Source organism: Berghia stephanieae, chromosome 13 (genome assembly GCF_034508935.2).
Source record: "Berghia stephanieae isolate SIO BIC M18660-M18661 chromosome 13, UCSD_Bste_1.3, whole genome shotgun sequence".
NCBI lineage: Eukaryota > Metazoa > Mollusca > Gastropoda > Nudibranchia > Aeolidiidae > Berghia > Berghia stephanieae.
In genome coordinates, this window is record NC_088372.1 from 33,116,697 (window position 1) to 33,131,241 (window position 14,545).

The 14,545-nt window shown below is 39.7% G+C and overlaps 1 protein-coding gene across 1 annotated transcript in view; it reads right to left on the reverse strand.

The window, feature by feature from the left end:
• LOC144958934 (atrial natriuretic peptide receptor 1-like) overlaps window positions 1-14,545 on the reverse strand; it is a 49,368-nt gene that overhangs the window by 17,060 nt on the left and 17,763 nt on the right. The window contains exons 8-15 of the mRNA XM_078891233.1: window positions 13,309-13,396; window positions 10,976-11,183; window positions 9,305-9,382; window positions 6,544-6,648; window positions 5,453-5,524; window positions 4,650-4,812; window positions 3,150-3,299; window positions 1,241-1,415 (exon numbers count right to left, since the gene is read on the reverse strand). Coding sequence (XP_078747359.1) covers window positions 1,241-1,415; window positions 3,150-3,299; window positions 4,650-4,812; window positions 5,453-5,524; window positions 6,544-6,648; window positions 9,305-9,382; window positions 10,976-11,183; window positions 13,309-13,396 — 1,039 coding nt within the window. The remainder of the gene's footprint in view (window positions 1-1,240; window positions 1,416-3,149; window positions 3,300-4,649; window positions 4,813-5,452; window positions 5,525-6,543; window positions 6,649-9,304; window positions 9,383-10,975; window positions 11,184-13,308; window positions 13,397-14,545) is intronic.

A 14,545-nucleotide genomic window follows, 5' to 3' on the forward strand; every position in this document is an offset into this window, starting at 1 on the left:
GCCAAGGTCAAAATTATTGACCGATCACATGGCCTAGCAGATATTTCTAAATAATCATTTGAGTCAACGAGTGATAGAATAACCCTTACATTTTTAAAATTTCTTTCTAAGATTTGCAAATTACTTGAGGTTTTGAGATTTTTTATATAGGGCAATATCCACTGAACATGCTCATAGCGTTTTACAAAGGGCCCCAGCCAACAGAAACACGTAACATGTAAAACGAGACATGACGCCTGTTAGGCGATATTACATTTTTTTCCCGACAGAGACAATGCTGTTAACGGCCAGGTATTCATTTTCCACATAAGAACAGTGAGAGAACGGGAGTAAAGAATCTTTTCCAAGAAGTCAACAATGCGCTGAGCGAGGCTCGAATCCAGGACCTTCCGACCCGAAAGCGAATGTCATACCACAAGACCACATAGCCGTACTTGTATATAAATTTGTAAAAAAAAATAGTTTTAGAATTTTTAGATTTTCCAGTGATTCTGTGCTAGTGAGCAAAAAATTAACATGAGCTAGAGACGTCTACAGACTAATCAGACATTTCTGGATTCAGATAAGGCCGAATTAATCCCTGAAGAACTAAGGAATATTGCAGTACCCTCCATACTAAAGTCACAACAAGATCTTGACAGCCTCAAAACCGTGACCTATGGAAACAATTAACAACAGAGAGAGAGAGAGAGAGAGAGAGAGAGAGAGAGAGAAAGAGAGAGAGAGAGAGAGCAGCTATACTCATCGACTATGACTGAATGACACAATTCTCAGCAAGCGTCATTCGGACTCCGAGGCTTACTACTACTACTACTACTACTACAACTACTACTACTACTACTACTACTACTACTACTACTATACTACTACTACTACTACTACTACTACAACTACTACTACTACTACACTACTACTACAACATACTACTTCTACTACCACTACTACTACACTACTACTACTACTACTACACTACTACTACTATTACTACTACTACTATACTACTACTACTACTACTACATACTACTACTACTACTACTACTACTACTACTACTACTACTACTACTACTACTACTACTACTACTACTACTTACTACTACTACTACTACTACTACTACTACTTACTACTACTACTACTATCAATACGATTCTACACTCCCACACACTTATATATGCAGAAGAATTTACCCCCCCCCCCCCAACACTTTTTTTTCAACAATAGGGGATTACAGAGCCAGCTAACCCAGCAGACTTTTTCATCAACGTTCGGACATCTGTGGCTGATGGTCTGTTCTTGGGGTCTTCGTCCCAACAAGTGTCCATCACATCCTGAATGTAGGCCATTTTTGGAGGTACGTCCACTGTGGGTCTGAACACCTGGGCACCCGACATGGGGGAGCTTATTTTCTGGAGGATCTCTGAAAGGAAGACATCATGTAATCAATTTCTACAATGAACAAATGGAAAATAAAGAAATTAGTAACTGATTGTGATTAGCGTATAAAAAGAGTAGCGTGTTCCTTAGGTGGGGCAAAGAGAAGTACTAGGGAGGCGAAAATCTTATCTTAGGTGAACATTGAAACTATACGTTTAGGCAAAATAATCACAACTTCCGCCAGTCGGATATGACGTTCCATCACACAAATCTATGTGCAACCTTGAGCGTTTATGGTCTTCTTGATATAGTTACTGAGAAATAATTATTAAAGAAAGCTGTCTAAAACACAATAACAGCGATCGCTTCGATCAACGAACGACCTCAAATTGATAACACCCCGCTGTCGAGTGAAGGCTGGTGAACGCGCCTTTCAGCATTCTGGTCCAAGGTTGTGGAATATACTACCACTAGAGATACGTTCTTCGTCTTCACTAGAGGAATTCAAGCGTCGATTGAAGACATTCTTATTCCGACAGGCTTTCTTTTGATAATGTGTATAATTAGCGTTGTTCGTGTACTGTGTTAGGGCTTAATGATTAAGTTAATCTATGTTATGCGCCCAGAGCCCTCCTGATGAAGGGATATTATTATTATTATTAATAACAAAGAGCAGAATGAGGACAATATCGTTCATTTTATAGGAGTTACACAAGATTTCACGAGCCAGTTCACCACAGTGCTGTTTGCTCGCGCTACATAATATATGAAGACAAGTCTGTGATATCTTTGACGTGCCAGCGAGCGCAGCGGCTCATGAATCCTTGTGTTATATACCCTAAGCTAGATTTTGCGCCTCGTGGCGCCTCCCTTTGTCCCATCTAAGGAACCCGCTACTGGGAGCAGGTATTTCGGAGAAAGCAGACATCATAAAGTGAATTTGATAAGCAAAATATACACAATTTTGTATCTTTCTCCCTAACTTCAGCAATCATACTCGCTTTCGGATCAGAAGATCCTTAGTTCGAGCCTCGCTTTTGCGCATAATTGAGTCCTTGGAAAAGGCTCTTTACATACGTTCTCTCACCGTGCTCATGTGTAAAATGAGTACCAGCGTTGTCTCTGTCAGAAAATAAAAATGTCATATCGCCTAACAGGTGTCATGTCCCGTCCTACATGTTATGTGTTGCTGTTGGCCAGGGACCTCTTGTAAAGCGCTCTGAGAACGTTGAGTGGATATTGCGCTTAGATAGGATGTACCTTTTAAGAAGATCACATCATTGCCATCTGGAACTATAACGAACCAACACACAAAACTCTGTGTAATCATGAACTTTAACAATCTGGATATTACAGTTAAATGAGAATTAGTCATAAACGTGGATGGCAAAAAAAAAAATATGACAAAGACCAGAGTGACGTCACCTTCATTCTATCTATCAATAGTTCAAAGTTGACGTCTCTCAGGTCTTTGTTATTGGTTGTTTTTTTTTTTGCCATCCGCGTTTATGAGTAATGCTCACTGAACTGTATTAACCTGACTATAAACGTTCATGGATACACACAGTTTTGTGTGTTGGTCCGTTATACTTCCGGATGGCAATGTTATGAGCTTCTTAGCCAAGCGCATACTATCAATAAACGATTATGGTTACACAAAGTCTTGTTTGCTGGTCCGTGATACTTCCGGTTGACAATGTTGTGAACTCCTTAGCCAAGCGCAAACTATCCATGTTATAAAAGCTCAATTAAAAAAAAAAAAACTATCCCAACCTACCGTCCAGTGTCATATAGGCCACCTCTTGTCCAAACGGACCCTCGCGTGAAACGATCTCCGAGAGGATGATTCCCAAACTGTAGATGTCCGACTCCCTGCTGCCAGGGTGGGGCTGTGCCCTCAACGTTTCTGGAGACTTCCACAGACAACCTGAAATCAGAATGACCATTGCATAAAGAATTGTGAGAGGGGACAGCGTGGCTTGGCGGTACGGTCTTTGCTTCGTACCCGAAAGGTACCGAGTTCGAATACCCACTGCATTACGTGGACTTGAGCAAGTCACCTCGTCCTAAAATTAAAAAAAAAACCCCAAAAAGTTGAACTTTTATAGAGCACAATATCCACTAAACGTGCTCAAAGCGCTTTACAAAGCTCAGTTTGCGGCGCTGCACTGCGGCTGACGCACCAGTTATTCCGGTCTTCCCTTGGAATATCCCAAAGTACACATTTCCTCTTTTTATTTATATATTTAAATAAAGGACTTATTCATTTCGAAGGACATACACACTCACAGACATACACACGTACAGAATTATGTATCTTTTAAGTTTGTGTGTAAAGACATCGATTTGTGTGTTGTGTAGGTGATGAAAATGTTGCTGCTTGAAGCTCGAATTAATAAATAATATAAATATAAGTAATGAAAATTATAGTAGCTTCACTTTATTGAACGAAGACAGATAATGAGGACGTTTCGGGTTTCCCCTTTATCAACCAAACACGATAAATGAAACACAAAGCACGAATGAGAGATGTGAGTGAGAATGCCGTAGTTAACTTTAACTCTACCGTTCTCACACCTGTCATTCGTCTTTTGTGTTTCATTCATCGTTTTTTGTTTGTTTGTTTTTTTGTTGATAAAGGGGGGCAGCGTGGCTCAGCGGTACAGTCTTTGCTTCGTACCCGAAAGGTATCGAGTTCGACCACTTGCCGCTGCGCTGTGTGGTCTTGAGCAAGTCACCTCGCCCTAGCTCAATTTGCGGCACTGCACTGCGGCTGACGCCTGGTTTATTCCTGTCTTCCCTTGGAATAGACCCTAAATAAAAATTTCCCCTACGGGATGAATAAAGGGAATTTATAATTTGAAGGGGAAATCTGAAACCTTCACATTATATGTCTTTGTTCAATAAATTGAGGCTTCCATTTTCATGACTTATTGTTGTGTGGGAATGCCATTTCGGGGAAAACAATGTAAATGATCGGCTAGGAGCGACGTGTACATGTATGCAGGTCTGACATTCGAACCCACTTATTGGGCCTAGTTTGACATTGTTGTAATGGACAATATTCTGCGTCATTTTTTATTTTATTTTGAGATTTCTAATAATATAACAATACGGCCATAAAGAATTTGGTTTTCAGACCTGCGAATTAATAAGTGCACCCGGGTACGGAGAGAATTAACTGAAACAAAACAGCAGCAACAACAATAACAACAACAACAACAACAACAAAAAGAAAGTTAAGAAATTAATGAAAATAAACTTTGATATTTCTTACTGTTTTTGTATTCCTGCGAGGAGATGTCCAATTCTACTTGGTCATACAAAGAAGAAAGTCCATATTTGGCGATTTTGACAGAAAACCGGTTGTCCACGAGACACACTTCACTGGTCAGTCGTCCGTGCCATTTCAATGGGCAGTCGTGAATATAACACAGACCCTGGTAGAAAATCAACCAAAGACAATTCGGCCGTACTATGGAAAATAATTATTTGAAAATTTGGCCAGAAAACCCGTCCTTCAAATATCGATCGAGTTAAATGACCCCTCATCTTGGCAAACACTCTCAAACCTGGGACTTCGCGAAGTCCCAGGTTTGAGAGTTTTTTGCCAAGATGAGGGTCATTTAAATCGATCGATATTTGAAGGACGAGTTTTTTCTTGCCAAATTTTTTAATATGGGTTTTTTTTTCCAGAATAACCTGCAGAATTAACTAATAGACTAATAAATTTTCTTAACAATTATTAACGCTTAACAAATTGTCTTCATCTGCATATGATATGTCAGCATGCACTTAGATCATATTATAGTTATGAGTGTTGGTGGGTACTTGTAGGTACGAGAGTGCTCGATAATATTGTTTAGAGTTAATATAACATATAAATGGAGTCACTCACTGTGGAGTTCACAGAAACATATATATATATATATATATTCCTTTATGGAATGCCAGGGCGACGGTTTGATGCCTTGGCGGAATGCGTATTGCTAAGGCCATTATTTACGTAGTATTATCATTACGTATTGCTAAGGCCATTATTTACGTAGTATTATCATTACTAAAGTGGTAAAAACTCACATCGATGATGTCCATGGTCAGTGAAAACTTGAATTGTGCATCTAGAGTCACGTGATCGCTGCCCAGGAGGTCCTGGTCATTGGTCAAACAAAACAACAAATAAAACTGAATGACATATAGACGACAGTTCCAGGCCACGAAGAGGTAAATCTGCCGTATTCTGGAAAAACCCATGTTTAAAAATTTGGCCAGAAAACTCGTTCTTCAAATATCGATCGATTTAATTCGATCGATATTTGAAGGACGAGTTTTCTGGCCAAATTTTTAAATATGTGTTTTCCAGAGTACGACAGAAATATACTTGTGGAATAATATTAATATGTTAAATTCGAAAAAAATAATGCATATTCTCTGGGTAGTTTTAAAACTTTGATCGACAGAGAGTTGTATCATCTAAGATTTCAATATGAGAATGTTATGTTTTCTTACTCATTGGTTTACTTGTACATTAATGATATTATTTTTAAAAAAATTAAACATTGAGCTTTTACATAGCGCAATATCCACTAAACGCGCTCAAAGCGCTTTACAAGGGGTCACTGGCCAACAGCAACACTTAACATGTAGGACGAGACATGACACCTATGAGGCGATATTACAATTATTTTTTGAACAGAGTATGATGAGAGAATTTGAGTAAAGAGCCTTTTCCAAGGATTCAACTATGCCCCGATCATATTGTATTTTTCATATCAAAGGCATGTAAAGGATTTAATCCTAAATTAAGCCTGTAACCAGCCATGTTGTAATGTTATCAGATCTGCCTAGTATTACGAAAACTTCGTAGATTTACGAATTTTTGGTTTCAACTACAGAGCGGCATACGCCTCTTCGATTCAATAAATGTTGTTGAAACTGAACGATTAGTTCCTCAGACCCAGAGCATTTTTGGATCATGGTGAGAGAATGTGAGTAAAGAGCCTTTTCCAAGGACTCAACTATGCGCCGAGAAAAGCTCGAACCCTTGGCCTTCCGACCCGAGAGCGAGAGTCATACCAGAAGACCACATAGCCGCGTATTCTCTCAATTCAGGATTCAGGATCGCATTGCAACAACAAATTGTCTTGAAAATTTGGGACAATGTGATTTACCTGTAAAGTTCCTTTGGGGCAGATTTCCATGACAAGACAGACACAGGTTTCATCCACAGTGGCGCCATGGATACGCACTAGATTATTATGACTCAACTCACGTACCTGGACAAATGGAAAGATTTCTTAACCCTTTCCTCACCAACTATAAGAAAATCGTCACATTCGTTACGATACAACCAACATTGTTCCTTTTCAAAATTTCTCTCGTACATCATACAATTTAAAGAAAATGAACAGTATGTTGTAGAGCATATTTTGGTAAAGAAATCATTTATCTCAAAACTTTACTGCCATTGTGTTTGAGTGATAAAAAAAATATATTTTTGTGTTAGTTTGGTGTGAAGTTTTGGGGAAAATCTTGAAAATGGCTGGTAAGGGGAGAGTTAAAAAGAAAAGCAAAAAAAAATATTTTAAAAAAAATAGATAAATAAATAACATTCCCTTTGTTTGTGCGGCTATGTGGTCTAGTGGTATGACACTCGCTTTCAGATCGGAAGGTCCTGGGTTCGAGCGTCGCGCTCGGCGCATAGTTGAGTCCTTGGAAAAGGTTCTTTACTCACATTCTCTCACCGTACTCAGGTGTAAAACGAGTACCTGGCCGTTAACAGCGTTGTCTTTGTCCGAAAAATTGTAATATCGCCTAACAGGCGTCATGTCACGTCCTACATGTTAAATGTTGCTGTTGGCCAGGGACCCCTTGTAAAGCGCTTTGTGCACGTTTAGTGGATATTGCGCTATATAAAAGCTCATTTTTTTAAAAATTCATCCCATAGGGGGAATTTGTCTGTAGGGTCTATTCCAAAGGAAGACTGGAATAACTCAGGCGTCAGCCGCAGTGCAGCGCTGCAAACTGAGCTAGGGCGAGGTGACTTGCTCAAGGCCACATTGCGCAGCGGCGGGTGATCGAACTTGGTACATTTCGGTTACAAAACGAAAGACTGTACCGCTTAGCCACGCTACGCTGCCCCTTCAATAGTCATACAGAGACATCAGGTCCCAGGAGCCAGAGTTTTTCCCCGTCTCTATAACGTGGAACTTAGAATAGCAATTGCTTGCTATCCTTTGGATAGGACGCTTTTCCATCGGGATTTACGTTCTGCGAGATCTAATATTTCTTTTTTTAAACTGAGCTTTTATACAGCTCAATATTCACTAAACGTGCTCAAAGCGCTTTAAAAAGGTCCCTGACCAACAGCAACACGTAACATGTAGAACGAGACATGACGCCTATTAGGCGATAAAACAATTATTTTTCCGACAGGGATAACGCTGTCAACAGCCAGGTACTCATTTTACACTTGCCGGTGAATGTGGTAAAGAGCCTTTTACTTTTCCGAGGACAATTATGCGCCGAGCGAGCCTATAACCGAGGACCTCCCTATCCGAAAGCGAGTGTCAAACCACAAGTCCACATAGCTTGGTACCCAATCAGGAAGGGGGGGGGGGGGGGGGGGGGGAGGATCTCGACTGCAGCTGGGATCGATGTCGGGTCCTTTGCTTGGAAAGCGAGTGATCTACCATCTGAGCCTTTGGGACCCCCTTGGAAAGTATAGCAGGGTTGTAAATGTTTCGTGAAATTAAAATGATATGGTCTTTAAAAAATGAGCTTTTATATAGCGCAATAACCACCAAATGTGCTCAAAGCGCTTTACAAAGCGTTCCACCAACAGTAACGTGTATCATGTAGAACGAGACATGATGCCTGTTAGGCGATATTAATACGACGCTGTTCACGGCCAGGTACTCATTTTACACCTGAGTACGGTGAGAGAAGGTGAGTAAAAAGCCTTTTCTAAGGACTCAACTATGCGCCGAGCGAGGCTTGAATCCAGGACCTTTCAATGCGACAGCGAGTGTCATATCACAAGACAACAAGCCGTACATTCTATTTCCATGTTCTAGATATGGCACTCGTTGGATTTTCCTGTAACTCATGTTCTCGACAACATTGATTCGCCTCTCCAGTTCTGCATTCATCGTCCAGACTTTATAGATAGAACGAAGATGACGTTACTCGGGTCTTTGTTATTGTTTTTGCCACCCATGTTTATGAGTAATTCTCACTAAACTATGTTAAACAGACTATGACCGTTCAATGTTACACATAGTTTTGTGTGTTGGTCCATTTTATTTCCGGATCGCAATGTTGTGAGCTTCTTAGCCAAGCGCATACTATCTATAACCAGATACTAGCACATATTGTACTAGTAACCTGCACAATCTAATTTCTGAAAGAAAGCTCATCTGACACGATGCTAATAATAGTAATAATGATACAAATAATAGTAATAATAACAATAATAATAATAATAATAATAATAATAATAATAATAATAATAATAATAATAATAATAATAATAATAATAATAACAATGATACAAATGATAATAATAATAATAATAATAATAATAATAATAATAATAATAATAATAATAATAATAATAATAGTAATAATAATAATGATAATAATAATAATGCGTAATTTCTATAGCGCCCCCTTCCACCAAAAGTGCTCGCAAGCGTTTATACAGATAAGCACATGCGATCATAATATAATATAATATTATTCAATAACATCAATAAAATCACTCACAGAAAACTGAACGGAAGTAGCTACTGTGTCTTCAAAGAGGCTTTAAAGGAGGAGATACACTAAAATACAATGTCTTTTACGAGTACATCCACAAATCCGACAAGTTCCACGGAAACGAAAAGAAAACGTTAAACTTTTTGAAAAGAAAGAAAGAAAACGACTGACCTGTTTAAAATCATGAAGAAGGCCGGTGGTCAATTTGACCTGTTTGATGTCTAGTCGGTTTAACCTGACCAGTTGACCCTGTGAAGTAAACAAACATACAAAAAATCCCTTGAGCTTTTATATAGCACAATGTCCACTTAATGTGCTCAAAGCGCTTTACAAAGCGTCCCTGACCAACAGCAACATTTATCAAAGTAAAACTTGTTAGAAGATATTACAATTTTACCGGACAGAGACAACACTGGTAACGGCCCAGTACTCGTTTTACACCTGAGTACGGTGAGAAAATGTAAGTAAAGAGCCTTTTCCAAGGACTCAACCATGCGCCTAGCTAGGCTCGAACTCGGGACTTTCCGATCCGAAAGAGACCAAAAACAGTGAGATGAAATACTCAAATTGGAAGGTCTGATAAACTAAAACTAATGGAATGATGGCCTTGATCCAATATCGTTGTAATGGACAATGTTATTTCTACTAGAGGTGCATAAATGAGTCTATAAAATGTATAGATAGTATGCGCTTGGCTAAGAAGTTCACAAAATTGTCATCCGGAAGTATAATGGACCAACACACAAAACTATGCGTCACCTTGAACGTTTATAGTCTGGTTAATACAGTTTAGTGAGAGTTTACTCATAAACGCGGATGGCAAAGAGCAATAACAAAGACCTGAGCGACGTCAACTTCGTACTATCTATAGTAAAATGAATGGAGTAAAAAAAATGCCTTTTATAAAAGATACAAAATAAAGTAAACATTTCGGCTTTTGGCCTTCTTCGGGTAAACAAGAAAAGGAAATTATATATTATATTACATTTGCATCATAGGAGTTAAAACATAGGTAAAAATGTGTGTGTGTGTGTGTGTGTGTGTGTGTGTGTGTGTGTGTGTGTGTGCAAGGGAAGGAGGGAGAGATTGAGAGAGAAAAAAAGAAAAGAAAAAGAAAAAAAGAGAGAGAGAGAGAGAAAGAGAGAGAGAGAGAGAGAGAGGAGGGAGAGAGAGAGAGAGAGAGAGAGAGAGAGAGAGAGAGAGAGAGAGAGAGAGGAGAGAGAGAGAGAGAGAAGCAGATAAAGCACTGAGATGAAATATAAATCAAGATCAAAACTAGATATATAAACCAAGCATAAGATAGGGGCGCGGGATTTTTGTGTTGGCTTGAGATTATGTATTTCAGTTACAAAAATGGACCCATAACACACTGGGTTATCAACAAGTAACATGTAGAAAGAGGCATGATGCCTGTTAGGCGATATTACATTTTATTTTACAGATAAAGACAACGCTGTTAACGGCCAGGTACTCATTTTACACCAGAGTACGGTGAGAAAATGAGAGTATGGAATCTTTTCGAAGGACTCAACTATACGCAGAGCGAGGCTCGAACCCAGGACCTTCCTGTCTGGAAACGAGTGTCATACCACAAGACTACACAATAGCACAAAAAATATGTTATTTTATGTTATTTTATGTTATGTCATGTTAGGATTATGTTATGCTATGTTATGTTATGGTATGGTATAATATATGGAGAGTAGCAAAAAGACGTGCTACAGAACTTTTAAGGTTATAGAAACTGAATGAACTGAGGTGTATGGACATCAGAGCTCTTAAAGACTGAATATAAAAACATTGATAGACAAAAATTGAACATAAGTAATATTTAATATTGACCTTATAAATAGCAATTTTTTCCGTGCCGTTGTAAGCGGCAGTTGACGACGTGACGGCTATGTCGGGCACTTGGTTTGCTCCTTTGAGGCTCGCTCTTGAGGAATAAATTGTGGACAACCCGACGTTCGTCCTCTGAGATGCCATGACGAGTTCTGTCCCTTGAATTAACCACCACAACAAGTCTTGTTCCCCTTGGCGTTTGGATCGTCTTTAAATAGAGAAAAATATAGGCTAGTTTTGTTTTTTAAACAATGATTAATTACGACGGAATATTTTAGTTATATTCACTCTTCTTCTTCCTGCATGTATTGTCGCAGACTTTGGTGCGCATGTTGGTGTTTAGAGCAGCACAGAACGTAGCCATCGTTAAGTTTTAGCCTGACACTGAGACCCAGCATGCTGTTTACTGTGTAAAACCGGAGCCATCCTTATAGCCTGACCCTAAAACCCACTAAGACCCATATTTTTTACGCCATTTTTAGGTTAGTGGACCGCCTAGTGAGTTGTCGTTAGTTGTGGTCGAGGAAACAAGTGATCCCATTGGTTGAACTGTTGAATACAACTCACGATTTGTATTCTGTTGTGGTCAAAGACTTGTCTTTTGACGTCATTCGGGAGTTAGTATTAGCGGAGCCATCGTTTCGTTGTCGCCTGACCGGGGCCTTCGTAAAGTTATGGCCTGATACCGTAGCCATCGTTATGTTATAGCCTGAAACTGAAATCCAAAAGGACTGGCAGTTTGACGTCATTATTTGGTTTTTGCACCGCTTAGTGAGTTGTCGTTAGTAGTGCTCATGGAAACAAGTTATTTCATTGGTTGAACTATTGAATACAACTCACGATTTGTTTTCTTTTGTGGCAAAAGACTGGCATTTTGACGTCATTTTTTTAGTCAGTATCAGCGTGACCTTCGTAAAGTTATGGCTTGATACTGTAGCCATCGTTATGTTATAGCCTGACACGGAGACCCAAAAAGACTGGTCTTCTGACGTCATTAATTGTTTTTATCACCGCCTAGTGAGTTGTTGTTAGTAGAGCTCATGGAAACAAAGTGGTCCTATTGAGTGAACTATTGAATACAACTCACGATTTGTTTTCTTTTGTTGAACTGGTCTTTTGACGTCATTTTTTGGTCAGTGTCAGGCTATAGATAGTATGCACTTGGCTACGAAGTTCACAACATTGCCATCCGGAAGTAAAACTGGACAACACACAAAACTGTATGTAACCTTGAAGGTTTATAGTCTGGTTAATACAGTTTAGTGAGAATTACTCATAAACGCGGATGGCAAAAAGCAATAACAAAGACCTGGGAGACGTCAACTTCATTCTATCTATAAGTTAAGGATGGCTACGCACAGAAGCGATTCTGTCTCTCCAGTGTTTTGCAATCACTTCGAAAAAAAAAGAAAACAACACATCCATAAATAATAACTTTGTTATATCTACTCACTACACACCAAAAGTAGGGCGTGTTTTCCAGTGGCTTTCGTAAACTCAAGGCCTGATACTAATGGTAACCCCCCAATGACGTCAAAAGACAAGTCCACAACAGAAAACAAATCGTGAGTTGTATTCAACAGGTCAACCAATGGGATCACTTGTTTCCTCGATCACTACTAAAGACAACTCACTTGGCGGTCCATTAACCTAAAAATGGCGTAAAAAATATGGGTCTTTGTGGGTTTTAGTGTCAGGCTATAGATAGTTCGAAGATGACGTCACTCAGGTCTTTGTTAATGTTTTTTGCCATCCGCGTTTATGAGTAATGCTCACTGAACTGTGTTAACCCGACTATTAACGTTCATGGATACACACAGTTTTGTGTGTTGGTCCGTTAAAATTCCGGATGGCAATGTTATGAGCTTTTTTGCCAAGCGCATTCTATCTATAAGTTAACGATGGCTACGGTTTTACACAGTTAACAGCATGGTGGTGCTTTGTTAAAGTTTTCCCATTATTTTTGAACGTGAATATATCTATTTGTTTGTTTATTATTTTTATAAAATAATAATAAAAATAAATTATAATGCACTTTTTCATTCGCATGGCGAAATTTGTCTGTAGGGTCTATTCCAAGGGAAGACTGGAATAATCCAGGCGTCAGCCGCAGTGCAGCGCCGCAAATTGAGCTAGGGTGAGGCGACTTGCTCAAGGCCATGCAATAAGACGGGTAGTCGAACTCGGTACCTTTTGGGTACGAAACAAAGACCATCCAGCCTAGCCACGCTGCCACCATTCCCCCCCCCTCTTCTATTTATTTATTTATATATTTATTTATTTATTTATCAGTAGAATAATCCATTCATGCATTTATTCATTTCATCATTTACCTATAAAGAGAGACGACGATAATGATTGCCACGATGATGATGACGACGAGGACAGACGAACTGGCAATGATTTTATCAGCCGTTTTGCCTGAGAAATAAAAATAAAGCGATGAGATTTGTAGATGGAGCGACTAAAACCAGACTCAAAATGTATCCTTAAGATTGGAAATTATCAAATAAATATGATAAAGTATATGACAAGACATGAAGTGAATAGTAAATGCCAGAAGACAACAGAGAATTAATAACTTCGCGGCGGAGTTGGGGCTCGAACTCGCGACCTTACTGGTACGACAACTCTGCCTGCCCGGGGAGATAGTGACTCTACCGTATGAGCTATCCATCTTCCCGGCCAGGCGGAGTTGTCTTACCAGTAAGGTCGCGGGTTCGAGCCTCCATCGCCGCCGCGAAGTTTTTATTCTCTTTTGTCTTCTGGTACTTTCCTATTCACTTCATTTCTTGTTATTATCAACAGCCTGCTCCACTCCCTTTTCTGAATGATAAAGTATAGATAGAATGCGCTTGCCCAAGGAGTTCACAACATTGCCATCCGGATGTATAACGAACCAACACACAAACTCTGTGTAACCATGAACTTTTATAGTCTGGTTAATACAGTTTAGTGAGAACAATTCAAAAACGCGGATGGCAAAAACAATAACAAAGGCCTGAGTGACGTCATCTGCATACTATCTATACATCATGAGATAGGTTTCACCCTTCCCAACTCACTCAATCATATCTGGGCCTGCTGGCACTTGAGACGAGGCAAGGGATCTCCACCTGGTCCTGTCATCTGCTATTCTTGGGTAACATTACTATCACCACGATCATCATCACCACTACCACGATCACCATCACCACTATCGCCATCACCACTACCACAATCACCACTTGCACCATCGCCATCACCACTACCACAATAACGATCACCACAATCACCATCACCACTGTCACAATAACCATCACCACTGCCACAATAACCAACACCACGATCACCACCACCACCACCACCACCACAACCACACTCACCACCATCCCCATCATAACCAACACCACTATCACAATCACCACGATCACCATCACCACAGCAATCACAATGCCTATTATAACCATCACCACTACCACATTCACTACAACAACCACCACCACCACCCCCTTACCATCGTCGCTACAACTCAGTTTGGAATAGCCACACTTTGGTTCGTTTGGCGGGGGCTTTCCATAGCTAAGCGGC